The sequence below is a fragment of the Lissotriton vulgaris genome, chromosome 5 (assembly GCF_964263255.1).
Source record: "Lissotriton vulgaris chromosome 5, aLisVul1.2, whole genome shotgun sequence".
NCBI lineage: Eukaryota > Metazoa > Chordata > Amphibia > Caudata > Salamandridae > Lissotriton > Lissotriton vulgaris.
The window spans coordinates 115,250,635-115,273,079 of NC_141693.1; the positions used below are offsets into that span (position 1 = coordinate 115,250,635).

General features: G+C 44.1%; 1 protein-coding gene across 7 annotated transcripts in view; it reads right to left on the reverse strand.

Annotated features, from left to right (window-relative positions):
• Positions 1-22,445, reverse strand: part of SEC16A (SEC16 homolog A, endoplasmic reticulum export factor) — a 478,800-nt gene that overhangs the window by 100,498 nt on the left and 355,857 nt on the right. For all 7 annotated transcript variants that reach the window (XM_086921035.1, XM_086921033.1, XM_086921029.1 and 4 more), the window contains one exon: positions 12,718-12,809. In XM_086921035.1, the coding sequence (XP_086777161.1) occupies positions 12,718-12,809 (92 nt within the window). The remainder of the gene's footprint in view (positions 1-12,717; positions 12,810-22,445) is intronic.

A 22,445-nucleotide genomic window follows, 5' to 3' on the forward strand; every position in this document is an offset into this window, starting at 1 on the left:
AGCTGTTGCGGATCTGGATGCTGAATGTCGCCATGGCTCTGCGTCAGAAGGCTGGGTGTGAGACGTAGCCTCTGATGCGGTACCACAGACAGTTCTAGAAACGTGGTGTACCATGGTTGGCGAGCCCACGTTGGAGCAACCAGGATGAGAGTCATCGAGTGCTGCCTGAGCTTGCGTGCCACCAGCGGTATCAGAGGTGCTGGGGGAAAAGCGTACGCAAATCTGCCTGACCAGTTCATCCATATCGCATTGCCCTGCGACTGTGGGTGTGGGAACCTGGCGGCGAAGCTTTGGCATTTTGCGTTCTCCCTTGTGGCGAACAGGTCTATCTCTGGATGACCCCACCTTTGGAAGTACGGTTGGAGTACTGATGGATGTATTTCTCACTCGTGCATTTGGTGGCTGTGCCTGCTGAGCAGGTCCGCCATCTGGTTGTCTTTGCCCGGGAGGTGTTCTGCCATGAGGAAGATGTTCCTCTGAATGGCCCACTTCCACATGCTCTGAGCCAGATGAGACAGCTGCGGAGAGTGTGTTCCTCCCTGCTTTTGAATGTAGTACATGGCTGTCATGTTGTTCGTCCGGATCAACACAACCTTGTTGCACAGATGTACTTTGAAGGCTTTGAGTGCCATGAAGATCGCCATCAGTTCGAGAACATTGATGTGCATCTTCCGTTGCTGGTGCGTCCATAGTCCCTGCACCGTGTAATGGAGTACATGAGCTCCCCATCCCTGGAGAGAGGCATCCGCTGTCAGGATGATCTGTGGCACAGGCTCTTGGAACGGTCGGCCCTTGCAAAGGTTTTGTGGATTCCACCAATGCAGAGAGGTGTATGCCCGACCGCTCACCAACACTAGGTCTTTCAGCTGCCCGTGAGCCTGAGTCCACTGACGTGCCAAGCACTCCTGAAGCGGACGCATATGTAGCCTCGCGTGCGGGACTATGGAAATGCAGGAGGCCATCATGCCTATCAACTGCATGAACACTCTTGCTGGAAGCGAGTGTTGAGGTCTGAATTTCTGTATCAGCGATTGAATGCTGCTGACCCTCACTGAATTCGGCTGTGCTGTGGCCGCCAGAGTGTTTATGGTCGCACCCAGATACTGCCGTACGTGGGCGGGCTGGAGGTGAGAATTTGGGTAATTCAGTGAGAATCCCAGATCGTGTAGGAGGTGAATGGTGTGGGACATGTGGGCGGCACACTGCTGGGCTGACTTCGCTTGGATGAGCCAGTCGTCCAGAGAAGGGTAGACGTGGATGTTCAGTCTCCTGAGATACGCCGCCACTGTCGCCAGGCACTTTGTGAACACCCTAGGTGCCGTCGTGACACCGAAAGGCAAAACCTTGAACTGGTAGTGCTGGTTTTGTATGGTGAAACTGAGGTATTTCCTGTGTGAAGGGTGCAGTGGAATGTGAAAGTACGCATCCTTTAGGTCTAAAGTTGCGAGAAAATCCACCTGTCTGAGCAACGGGAGCACCTGCTGCAGGGTCAGCATATGGAAGTGCTCCGACAGGATGTAGTAGTTGAGTGGCCTGAGGTCCAGGATGGGCCTGAGGGACCCGTCCTTTTTTGGTATTAAGAAGTACAGGGAGTATACCCCTGTGCCTCTCTCCTGCAGTGGCCCGAGCTCTATTGCTCCTTTTTGCAGCATGACAGTAACCTCCTGCTGCAATAAGTGCAAGTGCTCGACCGACATAGGACGGTGTCTTGGGGGCATGTTGGGTGGAGTGGATGTTAACTCCTGACAATAACCGTATTGGATAAGTTTTCTGACCCACCTGTCCGTGGTGATGGACTTTCAGACAGCAGGAACTGCTGGAGTCTCCCCCCGACCGGTGTTGTATGGTCGGGGGGCAGTGACAAGGCGTCACTGTTTGCTGGTGGCAGAGGATCTGGAGCTGTTTCCACGTCCTCTGCCCTTGGCGCTGTTGCCACGATATCCACCTCGACTCTTGTTGGTGTAAGTGGTCTGCGTGTTGCCCTTGTAGTATTGCGTGGACTGGGAGAGCTGGCCCCTGCAAACGCCTCTAGTGCTGGAGCGACGAAAAGACCCACCCCGAAACTGCTGGGACTGTAAGGCACCCATGGATTTTGCAGTCTCAGTGGCCTTTTTTATCTTTTCGAGGGTGGTGTCTGTAGGAAGGTGGATACCTGACTATGGTTGCCCCCAACTTTTTTGCCTGGTGTTTTGCTGGTTTTCCGACTTAGTTGACCTGGGGCCCTGCCAATCAGGACCCCAGGCCTACTGCTCTCTCTCTAAAATGGGTTCCATGTACCTTAGGTACATTTCCAATTGGTATTGGCCCACCTTATCAGACCCTGTAACTCAGGGCATAGGTGTACCCAGGGCCTACCAGGGGCTGAAGCATGTATTATGCCACCCCTGGATGGCCATCTAAATCTGACACAACTGGCTGCACGACAGCTGGGGCAAGGTGGTGTAATCACCCTTTGCTTTAGATATAGTATACCTATATCTAACCCTAAAATGGACACACAGATTCCTATCAGTCACTCCTATGGCAGGCCTTGACAATCCTGAAGGCAGAGTGCTTGGAATCGTGTGAGATGGTGCTCTGGCATGATCTGAGCCCGTTTGCAGCTTGCGGAACCAAGTCCTAATAGCTGTTCCATGATAACGCATACCATATACTTCTAAGTGCATTATAATCCTCGCGGTTAAATGCTATCTCTGGTATTGCTTTATCAAAACATGTCGAGTAAGGTGTCATACGAATTGGAATACTAACCCCTCGCCAATTCTGGCGACGGGGTTAGCATTCCACCCTTCTAGAGGGACACGACATGTATGTAACTGTGAACCCCGGTTAAAGTTAACTCGAGCCTCAGCATCACAAAATGGATGCTGCCACCACAGACACGAGTCTGACCCCCTGCAGCTGGGAGTCCTTCCAGCGAGGGGAGCTTGGACAAAGGGTCTCCTGTCAGGGGTGGTGCTAGCACCATCCCAGACAGGGTTTTGTGTATCCTGGGTAGGCAGTGCCTTACAGGAAGGTGACTGCAAGTGGCATCCCGGTGCTCACTACGCATCTGCCGGCTAGAACCAGTTCCAGGGGCACACCAGCCCCTGGCCTGGGGAAAGTCCGGCATGGGAGAGGGGTGTATCCACCCCCTTTCCTGGTCCGACCCCTAGGGCAGGACCTAGTCGCATACCCACCCCTTTCTTTAGGATAAAGGCAGGAGTGGGGACCCTTCCAAATTAGATAATCTTTGATTCAAGAAACTACTTTCTACGAAAGGAACTCTCGACTCTTCTCAAGATTTCTCCCTTGTGGCTAAGGAGTAGTCACCCTGCATCCGCAGGCACCATCTAAGAACTCTGCGGTTTGCTGCACGTCCTTCCTCCGGAATCCGACTGACCAGCTCGACGAGACCCGGCTTCCCTGGCACCTCTGACCTCTACCTACCTCTACAGCTAAGCTGAGAACCGTAGGTGCGACGAGACCTCGAGGGACCGGCCATCATCAGAACTGCACGACTTCTATCCAGCACGACCGCCGAGGGATCCTCTGGTGAGTGCTTTGGGGTCCGAGAATCCCCGACCCTGAGCAGCTCCAGCACCGAAGTCCAGCCCCCCAGCATCTCCACGATCTGCGTGGGGCCCTTCTGCTTTTTGGCTGCTCACCGCGTTGTCTGGCTACTAGCCCGCTGGCTTGTGGCCTTCTCGACGATGATCAACGACGACAACTCTGCTGGTCTGGTTGCTCCAGACTGGCCCTTGCTCCCTTCCAAAAGAGGAGCACCCCGGACCCTCCTGGTCCACCCCAGACGCCATTTTAGGTCCACCGCGTGGGCTTGAATTTGCCAAGACTTGTTGCCCCAATCCTGGGTCCAGCGACGTCGACAGCATCAACCATCATGGGACAGCTCGCACCTCCATCCTGGTCGCCGACAACGCCTCCTGGTCCGTTAGACTGCAGAGCCCAGCGTCGCCCACTCACCTGGTCGAGGTGACTTCGCCCGGTGCCATCCTGGTGCCCACACAATCACTGGCTAGTGATTAAGAACTTGGTCCCCTCTGCTTTCAGGTGTCATCCATCTTCGATCCAGGCTTGGATCACTTCGAACAATCTTCACTGGTCGCCTGCCAGCAACTTCTTTCTTCAGGCTCCTGGTTCGTCAACGAGGATTCCCGACGTCTTTTCAGACCTATGCAGCTGCAGCCCCTGGGCTAGGTAAATTCGGCATTTCGGTGCCCCAGCATAGCCTCACTATCCAAGGGTCCAGATCCACTTTCGTTTTCAACCTACCTAGTCGGGTTCGCCCGAGAACACTAACTTTTGCTTTTACTAGCCTCCATAGACTTTGTCCCGCATCCCACGTGAGAGTGCACACTCTGCACCCGAGTCCCCTAGGCCTCCTACTAGTAATCTGAAGGTTCAGTAACGTAGTCCTAGCGATTCCAAAGCCTATTAGTCCAGTACTTACCTGCTAGTAATTTCGCATTCCACTTTCAGAGTATATGGTTTTTCGTGCCCCTCGGGCATTTGTGTAAATTGTGCAACTTAAAGTATTTTCGTAAGAGTTTTGTTGTGTGCTTAGTACCCTGTCCTCATAAAGAGTACAGGGCTGTTGTGATCTAAATAAATACACTGTTTATTTTCATAACACTTGTGTGGTGTCCTTTCACTTGGTGTTCAAGGGGTATATGTGATGGTATAACAGCTGGCTTAACACGCCCTCTAGAGTTTAGCCCGAAGACTGCTCGTATCCATGCTACTAGGATAGCTGGTCTATAAGGTTGACTTACAACCAATCATCAATAAGGGTTGTTTGGACTGATACAAAGTGCTCACTAGAATAGTGAACATTATATATCAGGCCAACTTCTCACAGTGTCAACCTCTGGGCCAAACAGGTGATCTGGGTTAACCGTTTGGTTCAGGATGGTGGTTTGGATTTCTGGCTTAAATCCAGAGATTCTCAGCCAGGCATGTCGCCGCAGCATAACACTAGTGTTTATAGCTCTGGCAGCAGTATCAGCTGCGTCCAGAGCGCACTTAATTGAAGCGTTAGAGATTAGCTTGCCTTCCTGAATCAGCATCTCAGCCCCTTCCTTGTATTGATCAGGCATGTGTTGCAACAGGGTCTCCAGTGTATCGTAGTGTGCCCTGTCATAGCGCGCCAGAAGCGCTTGTGTGTTAGAAATGCGCCAGATGTTGGCTGCCTGTGCTGCTACCCTCTTCCCCGAAGCCTCAAAGACCTTGGATTCTTTGTCTGGGGGAGGAGCATCACCCGTAGTCTGAGAATTAGCCCTCTTCCGGGCATTCGAGACGACAAGGGAGTCCAGAGGCAACTGTCCTTTGATGTAGGTAGGATCAGTAGGCGCCGACTTGTATTTCTTGTCAATTCTAATCACCCTTGCCCTGGTAGGTTCTTTAAAGATCTCAGCAGCATGCTTTAAAACACCTTTCAGCATAGGCAGAGTCTTAACAGTCTTTTCTGAGACTGAAAAGGTGTCAAAGAGGAAATCTACATCCACAGGGTCAGCATGTAGTTGGACGTTGTGATTGTTGGCTGCCCGCTCAATAAGGGCATTGAAAGCTGTAGAGTCTTCTGTAGGGGACGTTTTAGCAGAAAAAAGTTGAGGGTCTTGTCCTGATTGAGGATCCCCAGGGTCACCACCAGCTGCCCAGGGTTCATTGGTATCCTCAGGGTCTGTATAGACAGGATAACTGTATTCATCCTCATCATCTCCCTCACCAGCGTCCACATCTGAGTAAGTGGGCGACACATCATGAGTCTGTGGGGAAAGGGGTTCCACCAAGACGGGAGAGCAAGCAGAGTCCCTCTTTTTCTTGAGAGGGATCTTGTAAGACTCCAGTTGGGGTTCTGGGGTGATTTTCCGCTTCAGGAGGGAAAGCCTGCCCGTTTCGGCGTCGATAAAGTGTTCCTGACGCTCGTCCCCCGAAGGTCGTCGAGGTCGCGTGCCGTGGACCACCGATGACGCCTTCGGCGCCGAGAAGACCTTTTCGGGCACGCTGGCCACCGCCTTAGGAGCTAAAGCCTTCGGCGCCGTCTTAGGCGGCAACGTGAAGTGGATCGGCGGGGACGCCTTAAGTGGTTTCTCCACAGTTTTCGCAGGCGGAGGATCCTTCGGATCGACCGATGCGGTGCCTTCACGGATGTGCTGCAGTGAGTCCGTCACCTTCTTGGTGAACGCGGCGGATGGGCGCGCCGGTTCAATGGAATCCTTTGAGGCCACTTTTGGAGTCGACCCTCGGGCGCGGCACCCTTGGCCTTGTCCTGCGGACGCGGGGTTGTGAGGGCCTTTGGGTCATCGATTCGCTTCTTCGGGTCACCGAGAGACTTCTTCGGCTCGCCGACAGCCTTCTTCGGGTCGCCGAGGCTTTTGCCGGTGTCGATCGTCTTCGGCGCCGACGCGCCCGTCTCGACCACCTTTACCTTAGTCTTCGGCGCGGCAGACTTCGTCTCGACGCCCTTGACTTGAGCCTTCGGCTCGACAGCCACCTTCGGCTTCTTCGGCGCCGAAGCCTCCGAGGCCTTGGAGCCGACCAAAGCGATGCGCACTTTCGGTTTCGAGGCTGGCACCTGCGCAGTATCTGGCGTCGAGACCGTAGGTTTCTCTTTCGGTTTCGTTCTGCCAGGGAGTGGCTCGGCAACAATGTCCATGGCCGAGCCCGAAGGCGGGGCCGTGGAACCCATAGCGAGCTCTTGGGTAAGGCCCAAAGGCGATCCCTCGACCTGGGCCTCATAAATCGGCACGGCCCCAGAGTCCGTTTGAGGAAGCTCCTCATCCGAGCTATCCTCCATGGCCCCGAGGGCCCAGTCGCCGCCCCCTACCTCCTCGACGACTTCTTCGCCCTGGAACATCTCAGCATCTGCGTCGTAGTCATCTTCGAAGTCCGACGCAGGGTGTGAATCAGAAATGTCCTGAAAAATTCGTCCTCGACATCCCCTGCATCGAAGATGTTCACAGGCGCCGGAGCAGATTGCTGGGCCCCCTGGCGCGCAGCTCGTCGAAGCTTAAGCGTCTTCTTGGCCCTGAAGCGTGAACAAGCCATACACTTGTCCTAATCGTGGTCCGGCGACAGGCACATCTTGCACACCGGGTGGACGTCGATGTGGGGGTACTTCGAGTTACAGACCGGACATCTCTTGAATGGACTTCGTTCCATGATGGACGGTCGATAGGTCAGGAGCGACGACTGGGCCTTCCGCGCCGAGAGCACGCGGGAGTAGATAATCCGGCTCGGAACCGAGCTAGAAGAAGTAATGCCGAACGCAAGACAATACCAACGTATAGACTAAAGACCTTTTGGTCTCAAGAAAGTTTTTCTATCGATTCCAACAAGAGGGAATTAAAGACATCCGAACCCAATGGCGGAAAAAAACAATCTGAGGATGGAGTCGATGCCCATGCGCACTGTAGTCCAGGGGAGGAGCCACCTATCTCGTGATACTTCGAAGACTCTTCCAGGACAACAATGTGCAATCATCCGGACCCAACACTAGGCGGCGATCTATGCACAGATATGAATTCAGCAGCCCACATGCCTCGAACATTATATTTTTAATCATGCACATTGCTCTTAGAAGATGTAACCATAAACCCACAAGGCCCATACATCAAACACTGTCGAAAATTCCAGTGCACACCTTTTTCACACTTTTTTCCAAACTTAAAGCTGTTTGCGTGCTCCCTGGAATACGTGATCTGCCCTTTTTCATGTCAACGTATACAGCATCGGAGGTGGAGCAAAACTGCACTCCAAATCCAGGCGCACAGCTGGTGTCGTGACCAACAACTCCATACTATGTTTTAGATTGACCCATATACAGCGCTTTCCCTCTAAACCCAGAGCTAAATGCTCCCGTAGTCAAGCCTGAAGAATCCTCTAACCAACCTCTTTACCCTGTGCTTTTGACTTTCCTTAAGATAGTATGGCGTTGTTGGTATTAAAATGGATAGTGTCAATCATAGCGATCTGAAGTCAAATTTTAACAGCAACGTTCTTTTATTTTGTAGTGAACCCTTGAGGAAGGACTTTTTATAGTCCGAAATTGCATTGGGTAACATAATGACTTGCAACTGAGGATGTTTTATGTTTTTTGACGTGCCCGGAAAAAGGCTTGGATGGGCATATCTGTGGCATGAGAAGTTGTTAAAACATAAGCTAATCACGTGTGAAAAGATCAAAGAAAATAAAATGGAATGAAGCAATGTCTTGGAGTACATGGATTAATTATCGTCGAAATTGAAAAGCTATTGGAAAAGAATGTGTCATAATCACGACACCGGCTGCGTGCCTGAATTTGGAGTGCAGTTCCAGTCCTCCTTCGATGTTCCATACATCAAACAACCACATACAGAAGAAATACAAGATCTTCAATACATTTATATCTATAAACAACCCTACAACACCAAAGCAGGCACTGAACCTACAGATTATATATACTTCAGAAGCTTGTAAAGTTATAAAAATATTTTAGAACAGAGAATGTACATGTACACGAGATGGCGTCAAAATGTACTTTTGAGTAATTCTGTTTCTCGATCATGGTTGCCTTCTTTAAATTCTTAAACATTGGGAAAAGTGAATAGGATATCAGGAGATTCATGAGATTCAGCAGTAGCCTGGGGAACAAGATGTTGGTTTAATAGATATTACCACGAAAGCGGTTTCTATAGCGAGAGCAGTACACCCATTCCAACTGTATGTACATATCTGCACATGGAACAAGCTTGAGTAGGACTGTTGTCCTCAGCTAAAGTAAAAATACGTACCAGTAATGTCATGGTAGGGCCCAAGGTCTCGCATGTAAGAGTGATGTACAAACATGGTGACTAAATCATAGGATGGAGGCCCAGCACTATGAGACACTCCGTGTGCAAACAGGGTGTGACTGGTCTGCCATACAAAAGCAAGATGCTGCTGTTATTCCATGGGCCAGGGTGCTGCAGCATCTCAAGAACCCTCACTGCTAGCAGAGTAACAGAAAAGGTGTGGATTCTGATGGAGTGGACAGACTGGAGAATGTCACATCAAAAGGGTGGGAATGGTTCTTTCTTCACATTTTGTGATTGTGGGTTTGACAGGTAATAAAAGAAAAATAGAAAATGTGTGCGAAAGATCTAGGTGATTAAGAGAAACAGAATGCCTGTGTCCCAAGCTGCTGTATAACTCCAGGAGGAATTAGGTGGGCCTCCTTCACATATTGAGGCTATTGTAGTCAGTTTGGTAACTTTACAAAAGACAGCTGTTCCTTGGAATATGGTGGGCATTATGGCTGCTCTGATACATGGTAACAATTTTTGGATTATCAGCATTCTATTATACTACTCAGAGCATATTGTGGCCATCCATGACTTATGACGGGCACCCCCACTATTTGGTGCTTAGCACTGGCCTAAAACTGGAATCCTCAGGCAATTTATTTCAAGGCAAATTCCGCTTGCGTAAGGTAATAGTACAAGGAATTATTTTATAAAATGGTAAGCTGGTAATTGGGGTCCATCTGTATTGTAGGGGAATGATGCTTTTGTTTTAGGAGATTTAGTTCATTTACCCGAATGACAAGCTAGTACTCTGGAGGTTATTGAAAATATCCCATTTTGTTCTAAACTGATGTTTGGGATAGAATTTCAGCTTTTCCATAACATATGTAATGCTGATATTTGAGTGACAGGGCATGCTGAGATGGAAGACACATTTCTGTAGTTATGCCTTTAGGGTCAGTGTCATTCACAAAGATGATTTCATTACATCAACAATACTTCTGCCGGGGGATGGAACTGGTTATGTTACATGCTTTTGTATAGGGCACACCAGCCAATGCAACAGACCCAAAGAGCTCATACAACTGTTTGCGGTCTTGCTCACTGAAGGTTTTCCATGGGATGTTAAAACATAACCAAGCCCACGATAATGACTGATGCCACGTTGGATATAAGGTGTCCAAGTCGATCATGTGAAGAAAAATGGATATTGTGGCCTTAGACCAACAAACCTACGTAGTGTGCTCTGTGTTACACAGGGTGCAGTCAGGCCTCCAATAGAAAATTTAATGCACTTGCCTAGGTGTTTGTGCAATGTTGGTTAGTAAGTAGGAAGACTGAAGGTAGCCGCTTGCCTTGGTTACCATGCCAAGTTCAGTCACAGTTGATCGCACCCAAACTATCTTGGTGACATACCATCTCACACCATGCCATCTATTTTCTTCTCTTCAAGTCGTTATTTTTCTATCATGTTCCCAAGAATATGTGGGTTTTCTTATGGACAGAGCTACCGTTTGAACTTAGAATGTCTTATTTACCTGGGTAGTAGCACTTGGGTCTAACCTGAGGGATAGCTTCACTGACTTACTGGGATAGTGAGATCTTTGAAAGTTTTAATTGTTCTATCTTCTCTCTCCTGTTTTTTTTCAGTCATAAGACAAGAGGGAAAATGAAAAGAGGTGATGGCAGGAGTGTAAAAGGTGTCCTAAGAATCATGAAAAAGTTAAAGACCATATCAAAATATATCCCAGATTATCTGAACTACCTAAAAAACCATATGGCTTTATAGCCAATTAGTAGAAAAATTGTACTGCTGAACTGACCCCCCACATTATTTACACTTAACACCCCTCAACCTCCATCAAATGTTACCCAAAGACCAGGGGAGCAGTTTATTCTAAAAATGTTAAATAGCATGTACCACGGCGATACACTTTTTTCCCCAAAACTTTTGTTAGAGGACAACAGCCTCAAGTTTCCCTAAAGAGTGTCCAGGCAACCACTAATGACATAAGGTGGCTCGCTGAGTTAGGGCTAAAAAAATTAAAAAAAACAATCTAGTGTTGTTTTGGGTTTCACTTCCAATCTGATTCACAATATTTCTGCCTGTGTGTGGGATCTAGAAAACATTTTAACTACAGCAATTTAAATATGGAATATTATTTATTAGGAAACCATGTCTCATTTAAAGGAAATGGTTTCTGTTAAACCCGATTGTAATCGAAATCTGACATTAAAAAGACCTGCTTTAATTTGCCTTCAAAAAGTAAAGAGAAGCACAACATGGCATATACCGACAACTCTCAATAAACAGGAATTTTCCTGTGGTCAGGGTACTAAAATTAGAGGTTCTGGTGTACTGGATGGCACCATGTGTAAGGCAGGAAATTTTATTCGTAACGCGATGGTCAAGATTTGAGAAAATAAGTAACGTGGCACTGGTCACCAGCAGAGTTGTGGCTGATGTTTAGCGGAAGTTTTCAACTAGGAAATCAATGCTTCACTCACCTTATCAAGAGTGTGTGAAGAAGAGCAGAAACTGAACTTCTTCTGTTCTGCACAAGCCACATTCTAATCCGCAAACAGACCAGAACAAGGGCTTTGTTTAGTCATACAAAACTTATTTTGCCTCTTTTTCAATTATGTTAAGGAAGGTTTATAGGGAAGAGAAAAAAACCACTTTCAGTGTATGCTCAAGCAGCTTTAGAACCACTGAGATCATATATCTTGTCACAGGCTTTGGCTAAAGAGTCTTAAAATGACAAATCTGAAGCACTGTAATGTCGATTTTTATTTATTTATTGCTAACTTTGTGAATGAGATGGAAGTCTTCATTTTCAATAGCTTTGAATGGGATTACTATAATGATGCAGGTTAGTGAATCTGCCTACACTCCAATTCAAGAGAGACCGGGTATACCCCAAGTTGGGTTCTTCTTTCCTCAGGAGCTGAATATGTCTGTTAGGCATTAATCTTGAATACATTTAGAGTGTATGAAAATACAGGGGGACTATCTACTGATTGAGATTTTACTATTTGAAAACAAGGGAACGGCAGACAATGAACTGGGTGTTGACCTCGAGGATGACCCTGGGTAGGCTTACGATATACTCTGGGAATGACTACAGCAAACAGCGACCAGTTTAAAAGAAATATATCCTAAATACCCTAAATATGTCTGAGGAGGTCTCTACAATTAAGGAGGCTTAAGCATCAAATCAATATAGCCTTTCACCTGTGTGGGTATGCTATTGATTAACTACATTTGTCTTAAACATAGGCATTTCTTAATTAAAAAAAAAATTAAAAAAAGGTCAGCATTTGAGAAAAACACCTGCTTTTCTTATTGAGAAAAGCACTACCTTTCTCACTGGGAAAAGTTTGGCTGTTTACAGATGTTGGACTTTATATTACATACGCCAATCATAGCATTATCAAGGTTCATAAATTTTCGGAGCAATCCTGGTCTTTTAAGAGCCATATTGAAAGGTGCTGTAGGCAACAAGGTCCAAATGTAAATCCTTTCAGAATGTGATATAACATTTTTACCCAAAGATGTTTGCCACTATGCAGTTGAAAAGCAGGCTGCAGTATCAAAAGAGTTATTCATGTTTTGCAGATGCCACACTTCAGGATACATACATAATCAAAAGAAAATCTGTGTAAATGTCCTTGTTTTTTGTCATACTGTGGATGATGTTGCTAAACGCAAGTTCTGTGCACCTCTTTTCTTTGCTAGACCAAGAAAATAAGACCCAGAAAAGCACTCCATGCCATATGCCAGGCAGTTCAAGCTGCAAATAAGACCAAATGTTCATGACCATTAATTTAGAGCAAACCACCTCTATGTTCTTTTGTTCTTTGAGAGTTTCAGATGACAATAACATTAGTCGATCACATATCTACCCGAGAAGTACTGGTACATGTAACCTTTGGTACTTTAATGCAACAATACCTGTGTTTTCGAACTGTGATCTGTGCTGGTTTGATCTGCATTTGTCACTTGCTCAACTCCACTACCCTCTGCTGGTTGCTGATCTTCTGGTACTGTAAATGCCAGGGAAAAGTAAACATGATTTCACTTTGGAAGACATAACTTATGAATTAAAACTGGAAGAAAACCTACAGCAGACAAACAAAAGGGCAGCAGCAAAAACATTAACCTGCTAGCCTCTAATAAGTGGTGTGATTTATCTATTAAAAACACAGCACTGCTTGTTATAAAGACATGTACGAATGATTTGTTATGGGTCCCGCACTCCTGGGTAGTTATTTAGAAGATTGTTAGTTGAGTGTAGTACTTTCGTTGGTGCAATGGATGGTAATCTTGCTGGGCTTCCAAGATCAAGATATATCACCATTAAACTATGTATCCTGTGGACACAAGATGCATTCCATCCATGCACTCTTTTTCCAACTTTCATAGATTTTCATACAAATTTTACTTTCTTGTAGAATGATTCATTTATTTCTCATTTTGTTCAAGGTATATCATTATGTTCATGACTATTCAACATATTCCATGTCTCAGAAACATTTTTCACATGATTGTAGTTGCCCAATGCATTTCAAGCGTAACGCCCTTCCTCAGGGGACTTCATAAACTCTAGAAACAATAATCATAAGTCACAATCAGTATCCAAAAAGGAATGGTCCCTAAGTAGAAACACGTTCTTATGTTAACATTGTACATCAGTGATACCCCACGTGCGTGAAACTCGTGAAAATACTCATGGTGCTTCTGTAAGATAGTGCTCGTGTCCGAATGGTGAAAAAAGACAGATAAAATATAATGGAGACCCAATAACTGGGTACTGACCTTAATGCATGGAATTGTTCGTTCCGGGTGTTTAGCTGTAATGAGGTAAATGGAATCTAGGTGTCAATATATAACGTGACACAAATGTCTCGTTTCTGTGTGAAAAAATGTATCCGTTATATCTTACCGGGGTACTGGAAACGTGGAGTCTCCCTCGCTAATCTTGGCGTGCAGCGCTCTGTATGCGAGCGCTCTATGGTTTAAAGACCAAGCGTTGTATGTTGCCGAGGTTACCATTCATCGACAGGTGACGATCGCTGTACTCTATGGTAGTGGGCGGCGCTGGGGAAACGGCGTGTGCTTGCGAGGGTAAACATGAACGAAAGACTATGTCGCTAGAAACACGTTGTGTGTTTACGTGGGTAAACAAAGAGGTGTAAACAAGAAAGCGGACTATGTCGCTGTCTGAAAACTCGGGACGCGAGTGTAAAAGTGATGGTTTGCTAACATGCACGTGGGGATGTATCAATTAAAAAGTGATGTTCACACAAAGAGTGATGTTCATACATAAATAAACGTGTTATATGTACATGGCAAAACGTAAGTAAAAATATCATATTCACATTGTCCAGTGACTGATTCAGACTATAATACGAGCTGAAATGCAAAGTATCCGAATTATGATTCATAGATAACAGTGAAAGTCCAATCTTTCATTGAGCCCTTTCGGCTGGAGGGTGCACAAATAGTCTATCCAGAAGATTTCTCTACGCAGTAGGTGGCTGTTGTTGTCTCGACCCGGCAGGGTTGCCACTTTTTCAAGTATACAGAATTTCAATTGACTTGCATTATGCTTTGCCTCGTTGAAGTGTACTGCTATGGTAGATTTGTCGTTTTTTAACCGGATGTTACTTTTATGTTCCACAATTCTGGTCTTTATTTTCCTTTGTGTCTTACCTACGTATGAGAGACCACAAGGGCATCTCAATAAGTAGATTACGTTTGAGGTGTCGCATGTTCCAGATACCTTCAATTTTATGGACGGACCTTTTGTGGGATGGTTTAAGGTATTTCCTTTTATGATTGCGGTACAGTTACCACAGTTGTGGCATGGTAGAGTTCCTTTATAAGTGCCATGTTCTGTTGTTTTCATTTCCTTTACCAATTCTTTCAAATTCTTAGTTCTTTCGTACGCAAAGATTGGTTGGTGTCTGAATAGATTTTTGAAATCGTCTTCAAGTGCAAGCATAGGCCAGTGTGTTTTGATTGATTTTTTGATCATAGGGCTGTTTGTAGAATATTTTGATACGAATACAGATCTGTGTTCATCAATCTTTTCTTTAGGTTTTAATAGATATTCTCTTTGTAATGTTTCAGCTCTCTGAGAGGCGGAATCCAAGATGGCTTGAGGGTATCCTCGTTTTCTAAATTTTTCCAACATTTCTTCTTTATGTTTTTGATACAATTCCTTTGTACGTTTTTGGACGTACAATTAACCAACAAAAATGGCAACATCACCACATCCATATTCACCAAAAAAACAGACAGAAACAACTTACTCCACTTCAAAAGTTTCCACCAAACTCCGCTCAAACAGCATTTACCTTTTTCACAATTACTAAGGATCAAAAGAATAGCATCTACAAAGGAATTGTATCAAAAACATAAAGAAGAAATGTTGGAAAAATTTAGAAAACGAGGATACCCTCAAGCCATCTTGGATTCCGCCTCTCACAGAGCTGAAACATTACAAAGAGAATATCTATTAAAACCTAAAGAAAAGATTGATGAACACAGATCTGTATTCGTATCAAAATATTCTACAAACAGCCCTATGATCAAAAAATCAATCAAAACACACTGGCCTATGCTTGCACTTGAAGACGATTTCAAAAATCTATTCAGACACCAACCAATCTTTGCGTACGAAAGAACTAAGAATTTGAAAGAATTGGTAAAGGAAATGAAAACAACAGAACATGGCACTTATAAAGGAACTCTACCATGCCACAACTGTGGTAACTGTACCGCAATCATAAAAGGAAATACCTTAAACCATCCCACAAAAGGTTCGTCCATAAAATTGAAGGTATCTGGAACATGCGACACCTCAAACGTAATCTACTTATTGAGATGCCCTTGTGGTCTCTCATACGTAGGTAAGACACAAAGGAAAATAAAGACCAGAATTGTGGAACATAAAAGTAACATCCGGTTAAAAAACGACAAATCTACCATAGCAGTACACTTCAACGAGGCAAAGCATAATGCAAGTCAATTGAAATTCTGTATACTTGAAAAAGTGGCAACCCTGCCGGGTCGAGACAACAACAGCCACCTACTGCGTAGAGAAATCTTCTGGATAGACTATTTGTGCACCCTCCAGCCGAAAGGGCTCAATGAAAGATTGGACTTTCACTGTTATCTATGAATCATAATTCGGATACTTTGCATTTCAGCTCGTATTATAGTCTGAATCAGTCACTGGACAATGTGAATATGATATTTTTACTTACGTTTTGCCATGTACATATAACACGTTTATTTATGTATGAACATCACTCTTTGTGTGAACATCACTTTTTAATTGATACATCCCCACGTGCATGTTAGCAAACCATCACTTTTACACTCGCGTCCCGAGTTTTCAGACAGCGACATAGTCCGCTTTCTTGTTTACACCTCTTTGTTTACCCACGTAAACACACAACGTGTTTCTAGCGACATAGTCTTTCGTTCATGTTTACCCTCGCAAGCACACGCCGTTTCCCCAGCGCCGCCCACTACCATAGAGTACAGCGATCGTCACCTGTCGATGAATGGTAACCTCGGCAACATACAACGCTTGGTCTTTAAACCATAGAGCGCTCGCATACAGAGCGCTGCACGCCAAGATTAGCGAGGGAGACTCCACGTTTCCAGTACCCCGGTAAGATATAACGGATACATTTTTTCACACAGAAACAAGACATTTGTGTCACGTTATATATTGACACCTAGATTCCATTTACCTCATTACAGCTAAACACCCGGAACGAACAATTCCATGCATTAAGGTCAGTACCCAGTTATTGGGTCTCCATTATATTTTATCTGTCTTTTTTCACCATTCGGACACGAGCACTATCTTACAGAAGCACCATGAGTATTTTCACGAGTTTCACGCACGTGGGGTATCACTGATGTACAATGTTAACATAAGAACGTGTTTCTACTTAGGGACCATTCCTTTTTGGATACTGATTGTGACTTATGATTATTGTTTCTAGAGTTTATGAAGTCCCCTGAGGAAGGGCGTTACGCTTGAAATGCATTGGGCAACTACAATCATGTGAAAAATGTTTCTGAGACATGGAATATGTTGAATAGTCATGAACATAATGATATACCTTGAACAAAATGAGAAATAAATGAATCATTCTACAAGAAAGGAAAATTTGTATGAAAATCTATGAAAGTTGGAAAAAGAGTGCATGGATGGAATGCATCTTGTGTCCACAGGATACATAGTTTAATGGTGTTATAAAGACATTACATTGACAATGCTGCTAAAAAATGACCACAAATTTCAACCTAAAATATAAGACATCATCATTTACCAAGGTTTGAAATATTTTCTCTAAATACTACATGCATTACTTAATTTAGCTACATTAATGAACAACAAAGGTTGAAGGTATTTATTCCACCAAAATAGTTAAGGGTGGTAGCTTATCTATACTATGAATACAAAAAGAGTTAGACTTATATAGCTTAAACTTGAAGCATGTTTTCCATATCTGATGAATAGAGATTTTTCTGTCAAGTACATAGTATTGTGTAAAAATGTAGACATAGTGGTAGGAATAAAAAAAAACTCTAGCAGGCTGTTTTTCCTCTCACTTCACAAAGAAACACCTCTTTACCTGCAGTGACGGTCTCTCTGTACTGGATAGGATGCATTAGAATGCTTCTACAATGTCTCCCAAACAGGGTTTTGCTATTGAAGGCCATATTTAATATTTTAGGGTGAACTCATGTAGGAATGATGGGGCTGCAAAGCCCAACTAGTTTTTTGAAGTCAGCTCTATTGCCGACTGCTTAAGCCCAGTTTAAGCTATATTAAATCCATACTCATGCCAAATAATTTACTTTTACTCCACCTTCCTGTACAATGGCTTCGGCTTCCACTCTTTTTGTTGAGAACAAAGAGGTAATTCTGTATCCGGTGATCAATTCTTACAAGTAAAGCAAGGGCACTGAAGCTTTGACTATAGTCGCTTTAGTAAAGTTACTGTCTAGCCAAAGACTAGCAGCCACTCTACCATTTTTTCTGGCACATACATCTATAGAAAATTATTCCGGTTTGGACTGACAAATCTTTACACATTACGACTAAAGAAGCTCTGCAGTCACAGTTTACCTGGATTACACAAGGTTTCCAGTGTATCGATCATGCCCTTAACTATGATATTGATGCGGAGGTATAATAAATGACAAGTCATGACTGAGTGAATTCAGCTGACCTTTACACAGGACAAAAGGTCAATTTGAATTAATATATTGGTTAATTTGATAACGTAGCCTATTCCATTCGAAAACTTTATTCGGAACAGCTAAAAACAGCCATAAAAGTGAAATAGAGTGGATCATCAACAAATCTAAAAAAAAAAAAAAGCATGTAATTAACAAACAGCTGCATCTTCTCTTGTATTAACATCTAGCATAAAATAATTTTCTTGAGGTGTATTGCACCCCCTTAAAAAGTGCAACATTAAAACAAAGAGAGGGGTCCTCCAGTGCAAACAGATAGCTTAGTGAAATGTTGTGTTCTCTAATATTATATGAAAGAAGAATTGGTTTAAGATAATATCTTTTTCGATGTTTGCAATCATAAAATATAAATGGCTGTGTGCTTTGCTTAGAGTCGATCAACCATCGAAGGGATTATATCCGGTGGTCGTACCGAAATTTCAGGAAAGGCAACCAGGTGAAGTACTGTTCCCAAGCGCAACCTAGTCAGAGCAAAACTGTGCTGAATGCTATTCACCAAGACACGTAATACTGACATCCAACCAGTAAATCAACAGCCATGTAAACGCAACTGTTGGCTTTCTCAGTTCATCACTCTTTCTACTGTCCTGCTTATACCGTTTAAAAACGATTCCTTAATTGTACTCTTATCAAGGGATAAGGACCTGTGTGGATCTTGTACATTGGTAGTACGCAGAAAAATTAAGGGCTAGTCTATGATAAAAGTCTATGGAAAAATGCAGGTATTTAATCATGTGTATAAAGTAACGTTTTCGAATGAGTGTATGATGTGCCTAAGGGAATAAAAACACCATTAGTCTTCCATCTGCCCTAAACCCAACCAATCAATAAGGAGTGTCTCCTCTGCCATCTAAACAGGTTTAATGTCGGAAAACCGTCCAAGACACCCAGAATCCTTAACATGACCTGCTGTCACATGGTATCCAGCCACTGAATCAGTTGCCTCTCTTCTAGCCATAAGGAAAATGTTACTTACCCCTTATGCATCTGTTCTTGGCATGTACAGCTGTAGATTCACATGCTTTGCATACTCCTTCCATCTAGTGTTGGACCCGGATGTTTGCCAGATGTTTTTGTATGAAGAAGTCTTTCCAGTCACAAGGTAGGCGACTCCTCCTTTTGGTGATAGTGCACATGGGCATCAACTCCATTGTTAGATTGTTTTCCCGTAGAGAGTGAGAAATGGAGTTAGAAAGTGTAGACTAGATATGTCCTTGCGTATGAATGTAAAAAAAGAACTACAACCACTACAGGAACCCGGGGTGGTGGATGGGTGCATGTGAATCTACAGCGCTACATGCCAAGAACAGATGCTTACTGAGTAAGTAACATTTTCCATTAGAGGGATGTGAGCTGTAGATCACATGTTTTGCATAGACTATATAGCAGTAATCTCCCAAAGAGGTGGCTAACCTGTAGTGGCAGTAGTTGTTTGAAAAAGGGCTTTAAGTACTGATTGGCCTACAATTGCCTGTTGTCTTGAATGTAATAAAAAAATTCCCTTGGTTTAAATATATATCTCGTACTTTCATTCTCACCACAACTTAAATATGGTATCACAAGATGCAAACTTAATCAGCTGTGAATATAAGCACAGGAAACTAGAAACCCCAAATTAGAAAAAATATATCAATTTATTCAATACTATAACATGACATATATATAAAAACATAATCACCCAAATATTACATAAAAACAATTAAACAACTCAGAAAGAGACAATAATAGGTGAATCAATGTAAAAACATCCGCGGTTATCAATTCATTAGGATTTGTAATCACTGTTGGGTAAGAATCCTAAATATCCCAAATATATAGTCACTTGAATTTAATTTAATAGTAGCGTCGACGCGTTTCGGTGAGTTGCTGGATACGCACCACCTATCTCAAGACCACAATATGTGAATGTCTCTTTTCTTATTATGTTAAAAAAAGGATATTTCCAATAATCGGTTAATTCATAAATAATCCGGTACAGCGCACTGAAAGATATTGTTTGTTTCAGTAAAACAATGTCTTCAAATTCTGTATAGAAAGGTCCTTCAGTTAGCTTTGCTTGTCCTGTTTCACCATGGAGCAATTTCTGAATGGCTTATTATATACATGTATAAAGTGAATGGCCTAAGTGTACGCAATCCACACCTCCGTTGTTTTATGAAAGCGGTTTCTTCAGTTTTGTCTCCAGTAGAGCACGTATTCAACTGTTTAAAAACTATAGCCGTATTTGTAAGGTGCTTTCACTCCGCAGGCACGCAGTAGACTTTTCTCGGTCTCCAGATACGGAAAACCTTCAGCGTTCGTTGAGCGTCAGACGTGCGGCCCCGGGAGATGTAAGAAAAAGTAGTGGCTGTAGTTGTTTGAAAAAGTGCTTTAAGGACTGCTTGGCCTACATTTGCCTGTTGGCTTGAGGACACATCTACACACTAGTGTTTGGTGAATGTGTGTGGTGTAGACCATGTTGCTGCCTTACAAATGCCAGCTATGGGGAAATTTCCCAAGAAGGCAATAGTAACCCCTATTTTGCGAATGGAATGCGCTCTAGAGGGTACTAACAAAGTTCTCTTTGCTTTAGTATAACATGTCTGGATACACTTTACAATCCAGCTAGCAATCCCTGATTTAGATATAGGAATGCCTTTGTGAGGTGGAGAGAAAGCAAAAAACTGTTGCTTTGTTTTCCTGAAGTGTTTGGTTCTTTCTATGTAGTAAAGTAGAGCTCGCCGAACATTCAGTGTATGTAGAGCCCGTTCTGCTACAGAATCAGGTTGAGGAAAGAAGACCGGTGACTCAACTGAGGGAGAAATTTAGGATTAGTATGAAGTACTACTCTATCATTATGAAGCTGAAAGAAAGGCTCTTTTATAGTTAATGCCTGAAACTCACCAGCTCTCCTTAGTAAAGTTATCTCTATGAGAAAAGTGATTTCCCATGACAAGAATTGCAACTGACATTTGTGCATGGGTTCAAAGGGTGGACCCATTAGCCTTGTAAGAACTATGTTTAAGTTCCACTCTGGAGCAGGGAGAATTCTTGGTGGTATTACTCTTTTTAATCCTTCCATGAAGGCTTTAATCACTGGTACTCTGAATAGGGATAAGTGTTGTCTGTTTTGCAAATATGCAGCTACTGCTGCTAGATGCAAGCAAATGGATGTACAGGCTAATTCACATTGCTGTAAATGCTACAGATAACAAATGATGTTTTGTACAGAAGCATCAAGTGGATTGATATGGTTGTTGTTACAATAAACACACTGTTGCCATTTAGCAGCATAGCATGCTCTAGTAGTAGGCTTTCTAGCCTCTTTAAGAATATTCATACAGTCTGGTGGTAATTGTAAATAACAAAACTCTAGGACTTCAGGAGCCAAATCGCTAGGTTGAGTTCTTTGAGATTTGGATGTCTGATTTTGCCATGGCTCTGAGTGAGTTGAAGGTGTGAGATGTAACCTTTGATGTGGAACCACAGAGTTCCAACAGGATAGTGTACAAAGGTCGGCAAGCCCAAATAGGGGCTATCAATATTTGGGTGGGAATGGTTCTATAGCCCCTTTGAGTAATAGCGAGTGCCCTTTTGTTGGAACAAGTGTTGGTGGTCTGGCAACATTTTGTGTTGGGGACATTTGTCTGAGCTTCCGAACCAGCAACAGAAGTAGTGTGTGAGACGGAAAAGCGTAAGCAAATATCCCTGACCAATTCATCCATAGAGCATTCCCTTTGGAAGCTTGGTGTGAGAACCTGGATGCGAAGTTTGGGCATTTTGCGTTGTGTACTGTGGCAAACAGATCTATTTGTGGAAATCCCCATTTTTGGAAGTAAGGAAGAACAACTTTGGGATGACGTTCCCACTGGTGGATTTGCTGCCTGTGTCCGCTGAGCAGGTCTGCAATCGGATTGTCTACTCCTCAAAGGTGTTCTGCTAGGAGATAGATTCTGTGGTGTACTGCCCAATTCCAAAGGCTTTGCACAAGACGCGACTGCTGGAGTGTGTGTTTTTGTAGGCAATACATTGCAGTCATGTTGTCTGTGCAGACTAGGACAGTCATGCCTAGAAGTTGGGTGAGAAAAGCTTTGAGTGCTAGAAACACTGCTAGCAATTTTAGGTAGTTGATGTGGAAATGTTTGTGACAGTGTGACCAAAACCCCTGTACCAAGTGATGGTGATGATGAGCACCCCAACCAGTTAGAGATGCATCAACTGTCAAAATGATCTGTGGAATCGGGTCTATGAAGGGCCGCCCCTGTCCCAAGTTTTGATGGTTCCACCACTGAAGAGAGCGATGGGTGTGGCTGTCTACCATCACAAGATCTGTTAATAGTTCCTGTGATTGATTCCATTGACATGCTAGACATTCTTGCAGAGGATGCATGTGAAGCCTTGCATGAGGTAAG